Source organism: Lathamus discolor, chromosome 3, assembly GCF_037157495.1.
Source record: "Lathamus discolor isolate bLatDis1 chromosome 3, bLatDis1.hap1, whole genome shotgun sequence".
Classification (NCBI taxonomy): Eukaryota; Metazoa; Chordata; class Aves; order Psittaciformes; family Psittacidae; genus Lathamus; species Lathamus discolor.
The window spans coordinates 58398220-58417908 of NC_088886.1; the positions used below are offsets into that span (position 1 = coordinate 58398220).

General features: G+C 43.7%; 2 protein-coding genes across 7 annotated transcripts in view; one reads left to right on the forward strand and one right to left on the reverse strand.

Moving 5' to 3' along the window:
• Positions 1-6671, forward strand: part of PER2 (period circadian regulator 2) — a 52418-nt gene extending 45747 nt beyond the window's left edge. For all 6 annotated transcript variants that reach the window (XM_065675452.1, XM_065675453.1, XM_065675451.1 and 3 more), the window contains exons 23-26: positions 50-236; positions 1136-1328; positions 2935-3085; positions 4163-6671. In XM_065675452.1, the coding sequence (XP_065531524.1) occupies positions 50-236; positions 1136-1328; positions 2935-3085; positions 4163-4312 (681 nt within the window). In that variant the 3' untranslated portion in view covers positions 4313-6671. The remainder of the gene's footprint in view (positions 1-49; positions 237-1135; positions 1329-2934; positions 3086-4162) is intronic.
• Positions 6672-16678: 10007 nt separating this feature from the next.
• LOC136011008 (transcription cofactor HES-6-like) lies at positions 16679-19098 on the reverse strand. Its single transcript, XM_065672698.1, has 4 exons — positions 18993-19098; positions 18819-18905; positions 18660-18741; positions 16679-18573 (listed from the first exon to the last, which is right to left on the reverse strand). The coding sequence occupies exons 1-4, from the start codon at positions 19050-19052 to the stop codon at positions 18161-18163; spliced, it is 642 nt and encodes a 213-aa protein (XP_065528770.1). The 5' UTR covers positions 19053-19098; the 3' UTR covers positions 16679-18160.
• Positions 19099-19689: the final 591 nt, after the last annotated feature.

Here is a 19689-nt window from a genome sequence, read left to right on the forward strand (position 1 = left end):
TTGGTTGGGTTTTTTTAACATTTTTCCTCCCTCTCCTTCTTATCCTTAGGCTGAATCTCCAATGGACGCTCAAAATAGTGATGAACTCTCCATGTCTAGTGTCCTGCTTGACATTTTACTTCAAGAAGATGCATGTTCAGGCACTGGTTCAGCTTCTTCAGGGAGTGCTGTATCTGCAGCTGCTGAGTCTCTGGGGTCTGGATCCAATGGCTGTGGCATGTCAGGGAGCAGAACAGGTAACACTGGCAGTGAATACTCTCAGCATTTTGGCCAGCAGGTCTTAGTGAGCAGCAGGTTGAGGATAGGGATTCTGCCTCTGTACCCTGCTCTGGTGAGGCACCCCTGCAGTCCTGCTCCCAGCTCTGGGAGCAACAGAAGAGGGGTGTGGAGCTGTTGGAGCAAAAAGGAGGCCATAGAGATGCTCTGAGGGCTGGAGCATCTTCGCTGTGGAGATAGACTGAGAGGGCTGGTCTTGGATGATGTCTTGGAGCAACTTGGTCTGGTGGAACGTGACCATGTAGCAGCAGGGGATGGAACTAGATCAGCTTTAAGGTCCCTTCCAACCCAAACCAGTCTGGGATTCTATGATTGTGTGGTTTTGGGGGGAGTTTGAACGTTGCAAGCACCACTAGAACATGAAGTGCTTTATGTAAAAATTTTTATCGTCTTTAATCCTCATTGCATAGTTAATTCTTGATTTCTTTTTTTATTACACAATTAAACATTAATTAATAAATGTTAATGTTAATAAATAAAACATTAATTAATCAAACAGTTTTTCTGTTATACTTGATTTACAGTATAGAATCTTTTTAAAGTTTGTGTAAAATAGAAATTAAGATGATCTATAGGTTGACAGGAAAATGAAAATACTGTACTCCATGTTTGATATCAGGTTTTTAATGTGAGCCAATTATTCTGCTGAAATTTAATGGAGACTTAACTGGAGAATTTGGCTTTTAAAAATATTGATGCAGTTGCCTAGGAGCGGAAGCTCCCTCTGTTAGAAAATAAATGAAATAAAGTAGTGGCTGTACTTACACTTTCAGTTCTTTTTTAATCTTTTCTGTTCTGAAAAGCATTCAAATGATCTACTTGACAATTTATAATGTAAACTTGAAATTTCTTTTTAAAGGTAGTAGTGAAACTAGTCATACCAGCAAATACTTCGGGAGTATTGATTCCTCAGAAAACCATCATAAAACCAAGATGAAGGCAGAGATAGACGAAAGTGAGCACTTCATTAAGTATGTTCTTCAGGATCCTATATGGCTTTTGATGGCAAACACGGATGACACTGTTATGATGACTTACCAGATACCTTCACGGTAATTCCTGTACTGTAGTCCTTCATGAACTGTGTATTTGTTGGGGTGAGCAGGGTGTTCAGAAGGCAAGATATATATATGAACCTCTGCTTCAGTAGAAGTAAATAGGTTTTAATGTTTAAATGGGTATTATGAAGAATTCTTGCTTCCTTTTTATCCTTTTATGTACTATACAAGAAGTTCTCAAAAAGTAAAAATTATTTGCTTGGGCTTACCTGTATTTTTAGATCAAATCAGTTCAGTTGAAATTAACTGTGTATATGTTTTGAAGCTGTTCTATGTTAGTGTTTTGTAACTACTTGCCTAGAAATTCTTGTAGTCATTAGATCCTCACAAGAGTGCTTAGGTCTAATGATGGTCTGTAGCATGGAAACTCTGTAATCCCTGTCCCTGTGATGCCATGTTCAGTGGCATGATGCTTTCTCTACCTTTTGTTTCCAAGTTGGTAATTTCCACGTGTTCATTCTTTTCCATTCCCATTCTAATGGGACAAGGAAGTAGAAGGTGGAAATCATAAGGTTTCTAATTGAAAATGTTTATTAAAAAATGTTCCCTGCTTCAGTAGGTATGAGCAGATACAGGGAAAGGGGGGGGGGGTGACAAGTCTGCAGGTGTTTTTACATCTTCATTGCATTTTTTGGGAGCTGTGAGTGGTGTTTTGAAAACAATAGGAAATAAAGACAGGTCCTTTGAAAGGGGAGGAAAACAAGCTTTGAAAATACAGAAGCAGGGGGGTGATGTGGAAAAAATAGAAGAGAACATGGGACTTTAGAATTTTTCTTTAGATTTTAAAAATACCTTGGTGTTTTCTAGTTTTTGTAGCTTTAAGGGTTGACAGCTATAGGTGGGAATTCCAGCAGTAAGAGTAGCAAAGCCTGCCAAAGAGAACATTATGTAAACCAGGATATTGTGATAAAGAGTTAAGCTTGCTGTCAGAGGGTAATGTCGAAGTGTAAAGCCAGCTGTTCTGAGGGATGCTGTAAGGAACAGAAATACTACTGAGTTTCTTAGAACTTGTTATCTTTCTGTTGTCATCCTTTATAGAGGTGTACAGCTGGTAAGTGTTTGGAGTGGTGTGGGCTTTTATGTTTCTGAATCAAGGAGGGCACTGAGGGGAGAGAGAACGTGGGCTGCTGAAATAGAGCAGTATTTTTCTAAGCCTTTTCCTCTCAGTCCTGAAGTTTAATCCATTCTTTGTAGCCTTCTTAATCATAACTTACTACTTCTGCTTAACTATCTTGTATGTGTATCTATGGTCTGTTTTGGGGGTCTCTGCCCCATGAAGAGGAACTTGGAACTTAGTGCAGCAGAGGAAAACTGGAGTTCTTGGTGGTTTCACCAGTGGTACTCCCTGAATAGCTCTAAGGAAACCGATTTTCCTAATGGGATTTGAAAAGACAATGAGCCAGCAGAAATGCATTAAGATGTCTTCAAATGCAGGAAGCTGCAGAAATAACCATGCTTATTTTTCTTCCTTTATAAGATTTGTAACCTTAACAATCCAGAACAAAAATAGTCTTAAAAATGTTAGTATTTGACTATGTAGCCTTATATAGACATAAACCCCAGAAACTGAAGCTCAATATCTAAATACATTTTATTTTAGAGATTTGGAAACAGTTTTAAAAGAAGATAAGCAGAAATTAAAGCAAATGCAGAAACTGCAGCCAAAGTTTACAGAAGAACAAAAAAGAGAGCTGATTGAAGTTCATCCGTGGATCCAGCAAGGGGGACTGCCAAAAACTGTTGCTAATTCCGTAAGTTTAAATGAGTTAGTTACTTTTGCATGTGTGATAGTGCTTAAGTTATTAACTGCCTATGTTAGACTTTTCCATTCCTGTTGCTGTGAAAGCTTGGTCAATTAGACAGATTAAAAACTTCATCCAGATGTCCATGCAGTGGTTTTTGGCTTGATTCAATTTACCATAAGACATCTTTCCAATGGGAAATTGCAAGCAGAGATGAATATAAGAAAGTTTTGTCCTACTTCTTAATTTGTCTCTATTTGAAATCTTTTACCAACACAGCCAGAAACTTCACTATGTAAAAATCTCTATTTTTGTGTGCAGAAATTGATGCCCATTGCTTTCTAGAAAGCCCAAAATTAATGGGAGTACCCTATTCCTTTTTTCCATCAGGTTTTTCTCTCACACAGGATCATCTCTTGCCTTGATTCTCTAAGTGGATTAATGGCTTGAAAAGCAACAAAGGAAAAAGCCCCAACAAAACAAAAACCCAAAGCATCTTTGCACTTTTATTTGTTGTCTATATATTTTACTTAGTCACACACCAATACCTGGTTGCATTCTCCTCTCCCTAAGCTTTCCATGACTTGTAGCTTTTTTGGACATACATTATCAAATGTAGAGGCTCTCTTTGCACATAACTATTTCAAAAGTCAGTGTAACAGCTGCAGTGGAATCCTAATCCTGATGTTAGATGTTACCGCAACATTAATACTTCAGAATGCAACTTGTGTAAGCATACAGTTGCTTCAGTCTTTTACGCACTGCAACTGACATGAACATATTACTGCAAGGTTAAGCAATTGGTGGAAAAGGTGACTGGAAATGCATGGAAAATGTCAGCATTGCAAGTGATGTATGATATAACTGCTTCCAGTAGAGTTCTCAAGTACTTGTATTGATTGTTATATGTTATAGAATGACTGTGTGGGGGAAAGCTGGAGAGAGGAATATATCTGATAGTTGTAGCATGGATGTAAATGTTCCCTTGGAATCAGGGATCAAATGTAAATGAACAGTTGTTTGCAAAAGTTTGGGGGATTTTTTCTTTGTGATTTATGGATGTTTCTGTAACTTTGTCTTTTATAGGAATGTATTTTTTGTGAGGACAATATACAGAGCAATTTTTATACATCGTATGATGAAGAAATCCATGAAATGGACCTCAATGAGATGATTGAAGACAGTGGGGAAAACAATTTGGTTTCCCTGAGTCAAGTCAGTGAAGAACAAACATAGCCTTTGAGCCTGTTGTTTTCAAAGCTGCTTCAAAACTACAGTGATGATCCATAGTGGTTTTAATCTTGTACCCAGCAAGATGAATCCAGTTCATAGATACAAATGTGTTTTTCATGCTCTAGAAGAGTCATTTGTGAACGAATCTCTTTTTAAATGGTGGCAATCTCTTCCCAGTAAGGACATCGTTGAAGATGGTATAGCTTTTCTTTAAAAAAAAGACAGACTGGTATTTTGCACTTACATGCCTGAAGTATTTCTTTACAAACTATAGAAACCTTCATTGATGCCTACTGTTTTTTGTAGAGTGGGTTAATGAGTACTGAAAATCCCCTTACATACATGCGGGTCTTCAAATCTCTTTTTGGTAATGATTCAACGCTAAAAGTTGTTCTAGCAATTTTGCTTAGTGGCTCTTTAGCATTGTTCTTAATACTTGAAGTGGTCCAGCATTGTAGAAGAAATAACATTCAAGCAGATTAATTCACATTTGCCCTTCTCATACCAGTTGATCCCATCCTCTGTTTCCTATAGTTTTGAATGTAGGAACCTTTTCTGTCTCAGAAATGTTGAACTAAATTCGTAAGATGGTCTTGGGTTAAAATATTCACGTGAATGTGTAAGTACAGATGAGTGCTGACAACTTTGTAGCCTTTTATTTAAATGGACGCTGCAATACTATGAACTGTTTATTACCTTGAAGCATCATTTTGAGAATTTATACAGAAGACATCTTTATGCTTAAAGATTTTAGTAACTAAGACCACAGAGGATGAGTGTGTATGCTCCAGTGACTGGTAGACAAAGCTTGGTATGACTTTAACATGTATTTCTGATTTATTGTGTCAGGAGGCTGGCCATCAGTTTTCTGTGTGTGGCTAAACAAACATCAAATTTATATGTGGCAAGAGAAGATTAGACGTTTCTTGTCATTTGGAGATAGTTCTTATAAAAAAGAAGTGATTTTGAGAATAGCGTTGACTTTCACAATATTTGAATTGCATAATCTGAAACTTAGTGTGGCTGGAATCCTTTGCTGTCAAGGATTTAATTTTAATGCCTCTGAGATTGTATTGACTTGAATATGTGTACTTTATGTTCTTGTGCTGTTTTTAAGTGTTGGATGTGGGAAGAGAACACAAAAGAACAACTATATATTGGTCAGTGGACATTCAGTTGCATTACTGCTAAATGTCAGCTCTAGGCCTGGGAAGGAACAACATACAGAAATTCACTTAATTTTGATATGTTTGTCTTAAAATATTTTTCATGGAAAGCGTTTCCTTTTTTATTCAGATAACATTTCTATTAGCTGAAATTTGAGGTTATTTTCATCGTATAAGACTATTTCTCTGTGCATACAAAAAGAATGTGGCGATAGATCTGACACCACCAAACCATGCAGAAGTGACCGGTATTCGCTTAGAGGGAGAAATAATTTGTGCAAAGTGATCAGTTATTAATTGGACAGTGTCATCAGGAAATTTGCATTGGGATCAGGTTGTGCAGATAGCTGAGTGTGAGCTTGTGAAACAAGTAGAATTACAGCTGAAAACATAAGTATCTCAAATGTAGTGTGAAACACTACCCAGCGAGATCTGATTCCCATCTGTAATAGCTTAGCAAGGTCAAATTTAAATATCTGTAAATATAAACTGAATGAGAAAGTTTGAAATGTTGGTGTTCAAGTCCAGTGTATTAAATGTTTTAATCTTAAATGGAACAGTGCAGCTATACCAACATAGTAACCATATTCCATTTTTACATGTAAACACAAATAGTTTTAATTGGACCAGGGTTTGGGGAAAATGAAAGCTTTATATAAGGAGCGCATCATAATTATACCAATTACTTTCAGGGACTTCTCAACCACTTTGAACCTGTTTGCTTTAGCATGCTTTTTTCTGGCTTTGTTTTGGTTACTTTCAATTCGTTCTCATTTCTCTTTTTTTCTTTTTTTGAGTTTTTTTTTTTTTTTGTTGTTGTTTTGGGTTTTTTTCTTTTTCAATGACCATCTTGTAACCATAACTTAGTGGAAGGAAGAGAAAAGTATATTTAGAGCATTTTGTGGATGTGCTTACTTAAGGACTTAATCTTGCATCCTTGAAGTGTTTGCATTTACAGGGTGGTATTAAAATATTTTCCTGTAACTTTAAATCTACATGCCTCCATTTATAGATAAGATTCTGAAGCTGTAATTTTTCCAAACTGTTGTAAGATGATTTATTTGTGATGACATTTTGTCAACATGTCAACAATGTTTTTCTGTACACTGTGCAATATATTTTGGTTTTGCCACTTGTGACTAATTTTTATGACTTTGCTTTTTAGAAAACTGGTAAATAAAACAGATATATTTTTAGTTGCCTTTTTGTTTCTTGAGGCCTCTACTCCATGTAAGAAGCAAAAATATATACATGGCAGGTAGTATATGAACTGTTCAAACTGAAGAACGTGCAGGCTGCTGAGTTAGTTGTGGTTATTGTGCTGAAGTAAAATTGTTGCCGGCTTGTCTGACCTGTAAGTTCAGTGGTCAAGTCGAAGACTGAATCTTTAAAATGACTAGTTGTTTTGAAAACATGTACAGGTTTACTGCTTTGAAGAGTGGAGAAGGTGAGTGGCTTGAAGGTTTCTGTTTTCTCACTTGAGTACTTATGTAGTTACAGCAGTGATGCTGTGTTGGAACACCCCCCAGTTTAGGAGGTACTCAGGTTGAGACTCTCGTTAGGTCTTTTTCTCTGTGCCATGAGTGGTTTCTGGTTTTGTAAACCAGAACAAGTAATGCAAACCCTAGTTTGGTCATGAGGAACCCAGATGTTTCTGTGAGCAGCAAAATGAAGATGTTTCTGGACCGCAAAACAGTTCACCACACAGGTGAATTACCTTCACGCCAAGGGCAGAATTGTAGTGTTGTGTACTCTGTTGCTGAGACATGCAATTTTAAAGCATGCTGGTTCAACACATCATCCAGGTCCATTTGAAGTCTTCTGATTGGCCGTAAATACATGAACAGTTCTGCGTATGTGAAGCCTGAAAATGCTTGTGTCCTAATAGCACCTTTGTTCCTTGCTTAGCCAAACTTGCAGAGGAGAGATGTGTTGATGAAGCAGTTTACAGAACTACATCTTAGCGCTGTGCACATACACAAGGTATCTGCAGCTCAGAGAAGGCATTGGGCTAGCATTTGGATGCAAGTTCTGACAATGGATCTGTAATGTTGGGAGAAGTGAAGTGCTGCTGCTACAATAAATTACCAGGTAATGTTTCACAGTTAGTTCTGCTTCTAAGACTAAGAGTTAAGTGTGGCTACAGGTATTCATGTGCTCCTCCTTGGTGTGACACGCCTGTCAGCACCCCAGCATAATGGATGGCTTGGTTTACACTGCAGGACTGTTGGGAGCAGGCTTTGTCATCGAATTTCTCCCACCTCAGTAGCCCCTAGGTGTCACTGGTGTCCTGCAGTCATATTTGGCAGGTTTTTGCCACCTTTTTTCCTCTCTTCAGGTTCTTGTATTTTGAGGGTGTTGAGTTTGCTATGATGTTGCTTGAAGTAAGGAACTGTGGCTTGAATTTCAAATAAGGATGATAACATTTGTAATGAAGAGCCATTGGCCCGATGACGGAATGCAAATGTAAACTTTCTGCTTGGAAAAGGGAAATGGATTGCTGAAAAGCATCAGCTTTTAGTCCATTTAACACGTGAAATGTTCAACTGCCGCAATCACGTGGCAACAACAAAGGATTCCCATATCATGTAAAGAACCAGGAAGCTCTGCCGGTGTCTTTAGCTGTGTGTACATAAAAAGATGGTTACCAAACTTCTTTGAAGGTTCCTAAAGCTTTGGATGTAGTCAGGCAGGGTATTTAATATTCTTTTCATAATTACTTTGCATTGCATGAGCAGTGAATTTAAATGAGATCAACTATAAAGGCCTGATTATGAAAGCACTTGGAAAGAAGGTTGTTTTGTCAGTCCTATCAGTCCACCTAAAATTCCTTCCCTGTATGTACTCTGCCATTATGAGTGATGTTTAAGTCTTAAATGAAAAGAATGGAAGTTTCTGGGATTTCTGGTTTGGATTTTTAAGGAAAATCCATTTTTTGGGTTTTTTTTTTTTTTAAGAAGTTTGGTACTCTGTTAGCTGACAGATTAGCAAAATAAAGGTGTCTGTATCCTCATGTGATTGAGCCCTTTATAGTCTTGAATCGGTTTCACAGCAGAATGGTACAAATGGAACTGGACTGCATACTGTAAACGGCTTTGCAGATTGCACTTAGTGACAGAATGAGTTTGCAGTGATTTACGACTGCCTTTGTCACCTAATTTAGCGTTCATAGGCCTGTGAAGTTTATTGTGTTAACTTTTGCTCATTAGGCTGACAACAGCAGCTTCACAGGTAGAGTCTTTTTGAAAGTATTTGACAGGGTCAAAGGGCTCAAATGCTCAGGAAGCTGTTGAAGAGCGGTGCTGCCCATAGGGTCTTCTGAGGGCATAAATTGAAGTAATGCAGAGGAGGGTCAAGATGGCTTGGCCACTGTAATGTAAATCCTTTGAGTCGGAATGAGCCTGCAGTAAATTAGGTCAGGAAGTCCAGAACTGCCTCTAATATGTTTTAAGAAGGGTCTGTAAATGGAGGTGGTATTTATCACCTAACTGGTTTATACAGTCTGACTTGCTCATTCAAGCAGTTCCAAAGAGGACTTTTGAAACTCTTAAGATGTAAAATTTGGGGAGGTTTTGATTGGGAGTGAGAGAAAAGTCTGTATTATTTGTCCTGCAGGGCTGTTTCCAGGAGTATGGATGCTAACAGCCTCCTCCAAGCCTCGCAGACTTTATAGTAATGACTAGAAGCTGATTGCCAAACCTTACTGAGAATGAATTGCTGTAATGAAAGGTATCCACAGCCTTCCAAGCATCTTGTGTTGCCATACCTCTAAGCCTGTTAGATAAGACTGGGGCTGAGCTGAGATACCTGGGTTATATATAGCAGGTGACAGTTTGCTGCTCTGGAAACATTTGCGTTGTTGCACTCTAGTTTGTGACTTTCCTGAAAGAATTGGAGGAAGAGGGTAACAACACAAGTCCAAAGGACACTGCCTCTTTAAAATTGCTTACCACTGTGTCTTAAAAATAGCTTTATCAACAGCAAAACTGTGTTTTCTCTTTCTCTAGGTGAGCTATAGCAGTTCCTTGTCAGAGGGAGAACTTGAGAAAGAGATGAAAATGAATATCTATTGAGTCATGTGAATATTCGGACCTTTAGGAACAGTTTAGTTGAATGGAGATGGGGAGTTGTTAAAATACAGACACTAAAGGAAGGCACAGGGTTAAATCTGCCTCTGTGATGTCTGTGGCCATAACAGACAAGAAAGTTGTCAAAACAGGAAAGGTTGGAATTGCCCTAAATCTACAGAAAAAGAACAAAGAGAAAAAAATACAGGAGGACAGAGGAAAAAGTGATGCTTGGAGCTTTTGTTTGCAGAGCCCAGTCCCATGGGGGCTTTGTTTCCCCAGGTTCTCTGCTTAGCTATGTTCCTGAATTGACAGTCTCTGATGTCTCTGGACCCTAGAAGTAATGTTTAGTAACTGATGTAAAAATGATGTGTCCAGACACCAGATTTTGGTGTCTTTTGAAAAGCAAACCCCAAAGTAGTAACTGGGCCACTTGCATTTATGGCTTTATTCAGAGCAAAGTATGAAATAACTTTGTCTGAAGAGTTTCTTGATGTTCAGTGTTCTCTAAAAACAAGCCCAGTAAGAACAAAGCATGTAAAATATGATACTCTTGTTTCAGGGGAAGGACAGGGGAAGTGGAAGCCTTTCCGCTTCTGAAGGTACGTGGTTTGTATTTCTCACTGCTCAGATGCCATGGTTACAAGCACTACAGCAAACAAACCAGTAGTAGCAGGTAGGCTCCCTTGCTGCTTCCCAGCAGTTCTGATTTTCTGCCCATTAGTAAGAATCTAACAGGAAATGGAGTGAGGCTGAACACACTGATATGTTTCAGCGATATAAAATGTCAAAATCTTCTAATTTGGGCCAGAGAGACAGATCCTTCCTATTACGTTGTAATGTTCTGCTGCATTTTGAGGGGTTAATGTGTGGTAAGCAACAGTTTTTGCTTTGGTTCCTCATCAGCAAGAAATGGAGGGAAACGAATGCCACACACTTAGCTGGAGAATTCCCCACCAACTGATAGGTTTTCCCAGAAGTGGCAAAACGAACTGGGATCCACAGTTCAATCCCTTACTTCTTGCTTGGCCAACCATCGCTGTTTTTCTTGGTGCAAGGACCTGCTTGTTATGGGTGATCCAATGTGTTGAATGACTTACTTAGTGACTGCCTGTATATACTGTATTGTAAAAACAACTAACAGAAGGCTTGCCAGACTAAAGAGTCTAAAGTGTACAAGATGTAAAAGTAATGGGCATGGCATCTAGTGTATACAAGGAGAGAGGTGGAACTTGAGAATTCACTTGGTGTTGCCAGCACTGTGGTGCTCGATTACCCCAAAGCAGTCAGCATGGAAGTGTGCTAGTTGGGAGGAAAAGGGGATGAACAAGAAGCCCACAACTAAACTAAACCAAACCAAACCAAACCATACTATGCTTGAATGCATTTTTTTTCTTTCCTGATCTACTTATTTTACATGACACTGTTTGTTTGTTTGCATATTTCATTTGCCATCTGGCCTATGTTGTCTGTATCTGTTACCTTTACATGCACATGTGGCCATGCTAGACTGGCCAAGGAGAACTCAGCTCTGAAGTGTTCAGGGTCAAATGGGACTTACAAAAACCTATTTGGGTGACCAAATAGAACAAGAAGATGGAGCGCATGTATCTGTCATTCGCCCTAGATACATCAACACTTGGAATTTATGCAAAACCTTAGCATTTCAACCAGTACCTGAGTTTCAGAATGTTCCAGTCATAGACTTCAGAACATAAATTTTAAGCAGGTGGTGGGGGTTAGCTGAATTGGCCAGTTAGGCAATAAAATCTCTACCTTGAGTCAGTATAATATTGGTTTTGTTGCATCTTTTAAGCTTTGACAAATAAAATCATTCCCAAGGTGTTAAAGCAGCAGATAGGCAGATATTACTACTTGGTCCTCCCTGGAAATGCAAAAAGCAGAGAGGTAAGAATCTGGTTGGTGTGCTTTGGGGTTGTCTTTATTGTTGTCAGTTTTCTGGTTTTAAAAGGGGCTCAAGGAGTAGATGATGATTTTGCAAATAGAGGAGCACTGCTTCTGGAATGGAACGGGGTGGGAACAGACTCTTCAGTAATCCCAGAGCATCAGGATCTTGGGTTTTTGCATTGTATTTTGAAGACTCCCTTTTTGTCAGTGGAGTTTTGTAGCCTTGAAGCGATGCTCTGGTTTGGCGTTGGCTGAAAGGATGTGAATCATTGTTCCTGCTTCCTGCAGCAACTGAAAGTGCAGTCTGCCCTGCTGCTAACTGAGTCATCCTGACTGGCTCTGCTCCATGGCAGCCATCATGGGCACTGCTGGGCAGCTCAGTGCTGCTGGTAACAGACTGCAGCAGAAAAGCAGCTGCAAAGACTTGTTGGTTGGCTTGGTTGTCCCTGTTGTCTGCATGACAGTGGTGCTCTGGGCAGCTGCTCCTGTGCGTTGTCTCTGAATTGGAGAGGCATGGGTTTGGTGGATGGACTGCTCAGTAGATAAGGTATTTGGCTGACAAATCAAAGTGTTATGGTCAATGGCTCAAGGTCCAAGTAGATACCGGTGATGAGTGGTGTTCCTCAGAGGATGTTATTGGGACCAGCTCTGTTCAACGTGTTCGTCAGTGTCATGGACAGTGGGATCAGTGCACCCTCAGCAAGTTTGCTGATGACGCTAGGCTGTGTGGTGTGGTCAAACACGCTGGAGGGAAGGGATAGGATACAGAGGGGCCTGGACAGGCTGGAGAGGTAGGACCGTATGAACCTCGTCGAGTTCAACAGTGCCAAGTGCAAGGTCCTGCACCTGGATCTGCCCCTGTTTAAGATGATGAGAGGGAGATTGAGATCAGAAATTAGGCAGAAGCTCTTCCCTGTGAGGGTGCTGAGGCGCTGGCACAGGGTGCCCAGAGAAGCTGTGGCTGCCCCATCCCTGGCAGTGTTCAAGGCCAGGTTGGACACAGGGGCTTGGAGCAACCTGCTCTAGTGGAAGGTGTCCCTGCCTGTGGCAGGGGTTGGAGCTGGATGAGCTTTAAGGTCCCTTCCAACCCAAACCAGTCTGGGATTCTGTAATCTGCATGGGGCACATAAGGTACAATGTGGGAATAGTTGTGCCATCTGGGTCTTAACCGTCTTTTGGGTACCAGCCACATTGAGGACTTTGCAAGTTACGTGTTACTTCAGATAAAGCTTTCTGTGAGCTAGGGGCCATTCTGGGCACTCTGCACAGGCATCCCAGAGCTCCTGATAAGCACACCATTCTTACTTGTAGGTTGCTGTCACAGACTTCACTGAGAACCTGTATTGGCTTACGAAGAAACTGCCTGTTCAGTGGAGGGGTCAGCGAGTGGGGAGGCTTGAGAGTAGCAGCTACTCAGCAGAGACTTGCTCCAGAATCCTAGATTTGGTAAGAAGCTGTGTGCTCCCTTTGGATGAGGGAAGTCATTTACATTTGTTCTCTGACCAGTTCATCCACTGCTGTGAAGGATGGACAGAACCTGGAACAGGCCCAGATGTGTATATGGTGGTCTTGGACTCCTGGTTCTCTGCAGGTGTCTGCTGGGAGTCTGTTGAGCAGGAAAGGAGTTTGTGTATGTTGTTTTATGGAAAGGAGCAATATGTGGGTAGGTACCACCCATGTTTGGGGGTCTGCTGTGAGTAATGAAAGCATCCTTGTTTTATGAGGCTGGTCATAAGCACCAGGTAGCATTTGCATGCCCAAAGGAGGCAAATTCACTAGAAACTTGGGTGATTTGGGCCTTGGTGAAGTATACGGTTGGAAAAGTTTGATGGGGCTGATAATACAGTTGATGTCTCTTCTAGGCTTTTTCTTTTCCTCCCTTTCTCTGTGGAACACAGGTTGCAAAGGCCATTACATGGTGATAGTGGAAGGGGTTTTATAGTGACTTTGCTTAGCACAGGTTGGTTCTGTTGAACTCAGTTTAGGTTAAGGAGAATGAAATTCTACAGTTTTACTAGTGTGTGTCTCTGCCATGGATGGTCCAAACCTCGAAACGCAGCAGGACTTCCCCAGGCAGCCACTAGAAGCTGAATCCCAGTTGGAAAAACACATCGGAGTGGATAAGCTGACTCTGGGTGTTGCCCAGTAATTTCCCTTTCCTCTCAATGAGCACATCGTTCTAAGGATGCTTGAAAGTATGCCTCTTTGGTGATTTTAGCTTAGGCTGCTTTACTTTGTGCATGTAAGCTTGGACTTGTCTTGGAGCTTTGCAGAGTTCAGCTGGGAGTGAATGAACCTGGGCAATTTCTGAAGCTATGTCTGCAGATGCCCTATGTCTCAGATGCAAAGAAAATGACTCACCTTGCTTCCAACCTGTATTTTAGTCTGAGATCAATGTGAAAGCTAAAAAAAACAAACCCCAATTAAGGTTATTTTATACTTAAGGCCAGAAGAGATCAGGTGATATAATTGCTTGTATGTTGTTGTTTTACTAAGTAGGGCTTTTTTGTAGCCAAAGCAACTTGTATTTGCAGTGTGTTTCTTGACCCAGTGACAGTAAGAGAAAGGAAATTCGTGGCTTCTTCCAGTATCTAATTTCCATCTTTTTCCTTCTCATTTCAAACAGCTTGGACCTGCTACATAGCTCTTGGCATTTAAGGCTCTGTTTTATTGGATTAAAAGACTTTTTGAACCCATGACTTCCTCAGCTGGTAAGTGAGCAATATAACATGTATAACATAACAGATGCACTATAACAAATCAAATAACCCTCACTCATCATCTTGTTAAACTAAATTAAGCTACAAGTGTCTTGCTGCAAGGTATATTTTTGTGTTTGCATGCTTTCTGCACTACCTTTGAGTTTGTATTTTTTCTTAACCTTCTTAAAATGCAGTGCAATGAAATGCTAATGTTGTATAGGAAGCTAAAAATCCCATGCAAGGAGGGAGACTGTTTTTTCTGCTCTTCTTTAACTTAGTTCATTTAGAAGCCTGAGAAGCTTAAAGAGCACAGTTTAGTGACCCTGTCTATTCAGATAACCATGGAGTCAGGAAGTCTCTGTAAGAAAAAGTGTAAATGCAATTTGGAACCAGGCATCTCATGCCAGAAAATGAAAACCTGTCTCAGGAAGCAGAAGGAGGATAGGCTTCTGGTTAAGACACATGGATTAGTAGGTGGCTTGGATCCTTGAGTTTTGCATGTGCTTGTTCAAACCATTGTGCCCATCTGTGGAGCAAGAAGATGTTCTCCCAGGTCCTATCCATACTTTCTGTAGCAAAAATTCCCCTCATGCTGTCTGTGCATCCCCTAAACCTGCTGCTGAGGGATGGCCTAATTTGGGTTTTTATTATTCTGTTTGTTTCATTTAAATAGAGACTGAAATATGTATTTATTTGGAGAGGAAAGCTCTGTAGAGAGCATGATACTTGAGTAGAGCAGATGTAGAGTACATGATACTTGCTAGTGGGAGATGAAGACCTAAGTTGATTTGGACAGTCTGAAAGCTTGATTCTTGCCTCCTGGCCTGAGGGCTCCAACAAAAGAGCTGGTATGTGTTGGCAAGAGGTTAGGAGAAGGTTTGGACCATAAATACTACCAGGTGACCTGGTATAACAAGGAGCAGTTTTCTCCTGCAACAGGTGGGTGAGTGACATGCACAGAGAGGGGAAAGTGAGCCCTTCTTTCTATTATTCTGCTGCTGCATATCAAATGAGTCCTCCTGTTAGCATGCTGTTCCTCTCCTCTTTTACAAGGTGGTGCACTGTCAGATCAGATAGTCTGTATTACTTTGGAATGGAAAAGAATAAAGGCAGTTTCTATAAAGGAGGACTTAAAAAGGCTTCGCTGCTTTTTCATCAGAGCTGCTGGAAACCTTCCTTTTTCTCCCCATTGCCCCTTCCCCAGTCCCACCTCCAGAATGCTCACCTCTTCCTGCCTTTGTCAGGGAGGTGTCAGATTTGACACCTTTGCAGTAAGGTACAGAAATGCAAATGGAGAAATCCAGCAACACCTCATCAGGGGATGTAAACTTTCTGTGAACCTAATTTGTGGATTAAAACCCCCCAAAACCAAGCAGCCATACTGCTAACACATTTCTAAAATGCTTTATTGACGAAGGTGGTCATGGCCACACATGTTCATAGTCCCTCTGCCCACTTCTTTCTGCAGCAGTGGGGATGAGATGTGGAGGGAGCTGTGAGGGTTACCCCAGGTGTGATAAGAACAGCACCATCAGCAATACACACAGGAATGGGAAAGGGAGCAGGGAAAGGGGAAGGCAAACTTCAGCGCTGGTTCTCCAGGGCAAATACAGAAGTTAAGCAACACATCTGCAGTACTGCTTAGCAGAGGTGGTTTTGTTGCCACCAAACATGAATGTCACCCCACATTCACTGCTGAACCAAAGCTGGCACATCTTATGTTGACTCTTGGCTGTGTTTCTGTCACTAAAGTGTCAGGATTTGCACTTGCTTCCACAGGAGTGCCACAGAAGAGCCCTAACCCCAGGGGCTTTCAACTCATGGAAATTAAGCCAAGCTGCCTCTGGTGTTCCTGCAGAAGGGCTGGAGTGGCTGCACCAGTGCAGGATCAACCCTGCACATCACAGCCAAAGCCAGCCAACTCAGACAACTATGTGTAGCCCAATGCTGCTGTGCATGAGTGCAGTTGTGAGCCACACGCAAGGCTGTGGATGCTGCTGTTGTGTTAAGGAAACAGCCTCTGGTTTTACCTCCCTCTCGAGAGCACCTTATACAAGGAGGCATTTTCTAGCTGTGAAAAAGCGAAAGACTCTGTTAGTGTAGCAGTGTGACACACAGGAATGTGTGATTCCTTTGGTGTGATTACAGTGAGGTACTGCTATCTGGGCTAATTGTGGAGAGGGAAGTATCAAGCAATATGTGATAAATGGGGCAAGTAGCTTTAAGAGCAGAAACCTGGTCTTCTTCTGGAGCTAGAGCGGTCCAAGAAGAGGTCACCTTGTGTGTAGGGTGTTACTTTTAGTGCAAGTGTCCCAGGGTCCTCCTTCATTTACACTACAAACTCCTAACCTCCCTCCCTAAACCAGAAAGGTCACTACAGCAACTCTGGCCTCCCCCTGCTCGACTGGGTTTTGCTGTTCTTCCCCCAGTTCAAAGGGAATTTAGCAGAAAAGGGGATGGGAACCAACATATCTGATGGCCACCTCTGAATAAGAACACTTTAAAGAAAATTACAAAGGAGAGGTCTTAACAATATCTTAGTTTCCATTTTTATTGTTCCAGAGGGTTGTTAACAAAACAGAGTTACAGGTCTAGTCCCTTGGTAGTTGGGTTGCTTCCTTTCTTGCTTGTCCTGTGTTTGGGAACTTCCATGTATTAAGCAACTTCGCAATCCTTTTTTTCTTTACAATGTCAGCTCTCTGCAAGGTATCATCACAGCATATATAAGCTGGCACCCTCCAAAAAGCAGGAACAGGGGAAATGTCAAACTCCACATACAAAAATGTTGAGGGTCCCCTGCCTAGCCCCCAAGAAACATGTCTTTCAACACTTCACAAATCCACTGCACATTCTATTTCACTTTGTATTCAAAACAAAACCAACCAGAAATACCCAAACTTCTAACAACCAAAATAAACCCCCAACCTCTGTGAAGCTATGCCCCAGGGCTTAACTTCCTAAGTTAAGGCTGTGTAGATGCATGAGCAACACCTTCAGAGGGAAGATCAAGTACAGTAGGTTTGAGACTGGCATCCAGATAAGGTAGCCCAGAAAACCCCATGGCCTTAAATCCCCCTTCCAGTGTGACCTTGCTCACTGCAGCAAGGTAAGTGTCTTCAAGGATTAAATAAAAGCAACATTTGAATTTGAATAGTTGAGTTAACAATGCTTAGTACAGGAATTAAGTGCTTAATTGCCAGCATTGTTACATTTGTTAGTAGGTAATAGGAAACTGTACGTTTAAACCAGTTAGAAGTATATCAGACTGCAGAACACCTGGCATCAGTTGTGAATTCAGTATTTTTTATTAAAGATTAAAAATAAAAACCATTTGACACCCCAATATACAAAAAGTCACAATAAACTCAATTGTGCTAAAAGCAAAATGTGCATAAAGACACTCATCTCTAAAAGGCACCCTGCCACCGGTATCTTTTATGTTTGCCTAATTCCACCAGGTCTCTAAGTTCCGCCTCCTTCACTGAAGGTGGGACTCTAGGCTGCTACCAAGGACAGATGCTAACCACACCAACCCCTTTCAGGGGTCTTTGCTATCACTAGAACACTTAAAACTGTGCATGCAGACCCAAGCTTCTCATGGAGTTAACCATCATGATTTAAGATGCACAAGGACTTTTTCTTAAGAAAAAGGCAGTGATTTCAGGGCCACTTATAAGGGCCAAGAAACAGGGTTATAAAATAACTGCTGTGTATCCACCAAAGAGCTTTGCTACTAAAGACCAACTCCCTTACCCCGCCCCTCCCCCAGCCTCATAAAAACAACCCCTAAAGTTACAAAACGCCACACACGCACACGGTTGAAATGTTAACGCGTTTAGCTATTAGCCTGTCAGGGCCTGACAGTGTAAGAGTGCCGCTGATGCAGTCCCGAAGTGCAGCGATGCCCGCCGGCAGTCCCCCGCGCTGCTCAGAGCGCCATGGGGAAGCACGGTGCCCGGCGGCTCTCCCCGCTAGGTAGGTCTGCGCCGATTCCTGGGTACCCTTCCCTTACCAAGGTCTCCACATGGATTTGGGTAAGCAAGGCGAAGGCAGGCCACGCGTCTGGGAAGCATCCAGTCCATCAGTGGAGGTCTGGCCCGGCTCGGCTTCCGCCTCGTCCGAGTCGGAGCAGGTCTCTTCGCTGGGAGAGGGCGAGGGTGCCAGGGCAGGGAGGGCCGGGGCCAGCGCCTCGGTGCCGAGCCAGGGGCTGAGCGCGGTGGGATCTGCCCCAAGGTCCGTGACCGAGTCCGGGCAGCCGCCGTCGCTGAGGGGCATGGACTCCAGCAGGTGGTTCAGCAGCTCGGCCGCCGTGGTGGCGTCGATGCCGGGGCAGCTGGACACGAAGGTGTGCACCTCGTGCATGCACTGGATGTAGCCGGCAGCGAACCGCTCGCTCGCCTCACGGTGCAGCCGCCCGCCCTCTGCGCGCCGCGGGAGACAGAGAAGGGAGCAGCGTGAGGCCGGGCCGGGCCGGGCCGGGCCCCACCGCCGCCCCGCCGGCACTCACCGAGCGAGCGGCGCTCCAGCACGGCCTGCACCCGCCGCACCGTCAGCTCCAGCACCTCCGCGTTCTCCAGCTTCGTCTGAAACTGCGCCGGGGCGCCGCGGCCGTCAGCACGGCCCCGCCGCCCCGCACCGGCCCAGCCGCCCCGCCGCCCCGCCTCACCTCGCTGTCGGCCAGCAGCGACCGCAGCTCCTGCAGGCTCTCGTTGATCCGCGCCCGGCGCTTCTTCTCCACCAGCGGCTTCCTTGTCTGCGGGGACAACAGCGCCGTCAGCCCGCCCGCCCGCCCTGCAGCCCCCGCCGCCCGCCCGCCGCCGCCGCCGCCGCCGCCGCTCACCTTCCTATCGGCCCTGTCCTGCGGAGGGCGGCCCTTGCCGTGCCGGAACGAGGGCGCCATGGCTCGGCTCTGCCCCGCTGCGCTCCCCGCCCCGCCGCGCCGCCCTACTTATACCCTGCGCGCTGCTGCTCGGGGCGCCCATTGGCCGCTCCGCGCTACCACTGCCGCAGCGTGGGCCGAACGGGCCAATGGCAGGCGGCTGCTTTGTCTGCTCCGGGGTGGGGGGCGCCGTGCGCGCTGCCCGCCGGCGCTATGGGGTCTGGCCCGGGTGCTGCTCGCCCCTGGAGAGGGGCCGTTACTTCTCCAACGGGGCAGCTCCCTCGAAGCGCTGCGGCATGGCAGCGCCTTCCCCCCTCCCGCAACACCCCATCTCTCCGCCATGCATGGGCCCAGAGCGGGGGGGAGCCCTGAGTGTGCTCCTGTCTGTCCATCGGCTCGCTACCGGCAGCGGTCGTGGCTGCGGGCGGGGATGAGCGGGTGTCAGCAACAGTTTAGGGCTGAGAGAGACCGGGCTGAGCCCTAAGCTGGTGGTGGGTCCGGTCTTGCTGTCCTGTCCCCGTCCGGTGGATGGGAGTCTTCGCAAGGGGCAGGGTGCGGTCTGGGCGCTCGTTCCGGGCCCCGCGGCAGGGCCGGGCAGGACCCTGGCTGGGCGGTCCGTGCCGCCCCTCGTCGGCTCGCAGCCCCCCGCCTCCCGTGC

What these genes read in the sequence shown, in the direction of transcription:
- LOC136011008 (XM_065672698.1), bottom strand. Translation starts at nt 19,052, where the DNA reads ATGGCGCCCTCGTTCCGGCACGGCAAGGGCCGCCCTCCGCAGGACAGG. An exon ending in AGGACAGGGCCGATAGGAAG is followed by an intron (nt 18,906 to 18,992) that starts GTGAGCGGCGGC and finishes TTGTCCCCGCAG; the next exon opens with ACAAGGAAGCCGCTGGTGGA. An exon ending in GCTGGAGCGCCGCTCGCTCG is followed by an intron (nt 18,574 to 18,659) that starts GTGAGTGCCGGC and finishes CGCGGCGCGCAG; the next exon opens with AGGGCGGGCGGCTGCACCGT.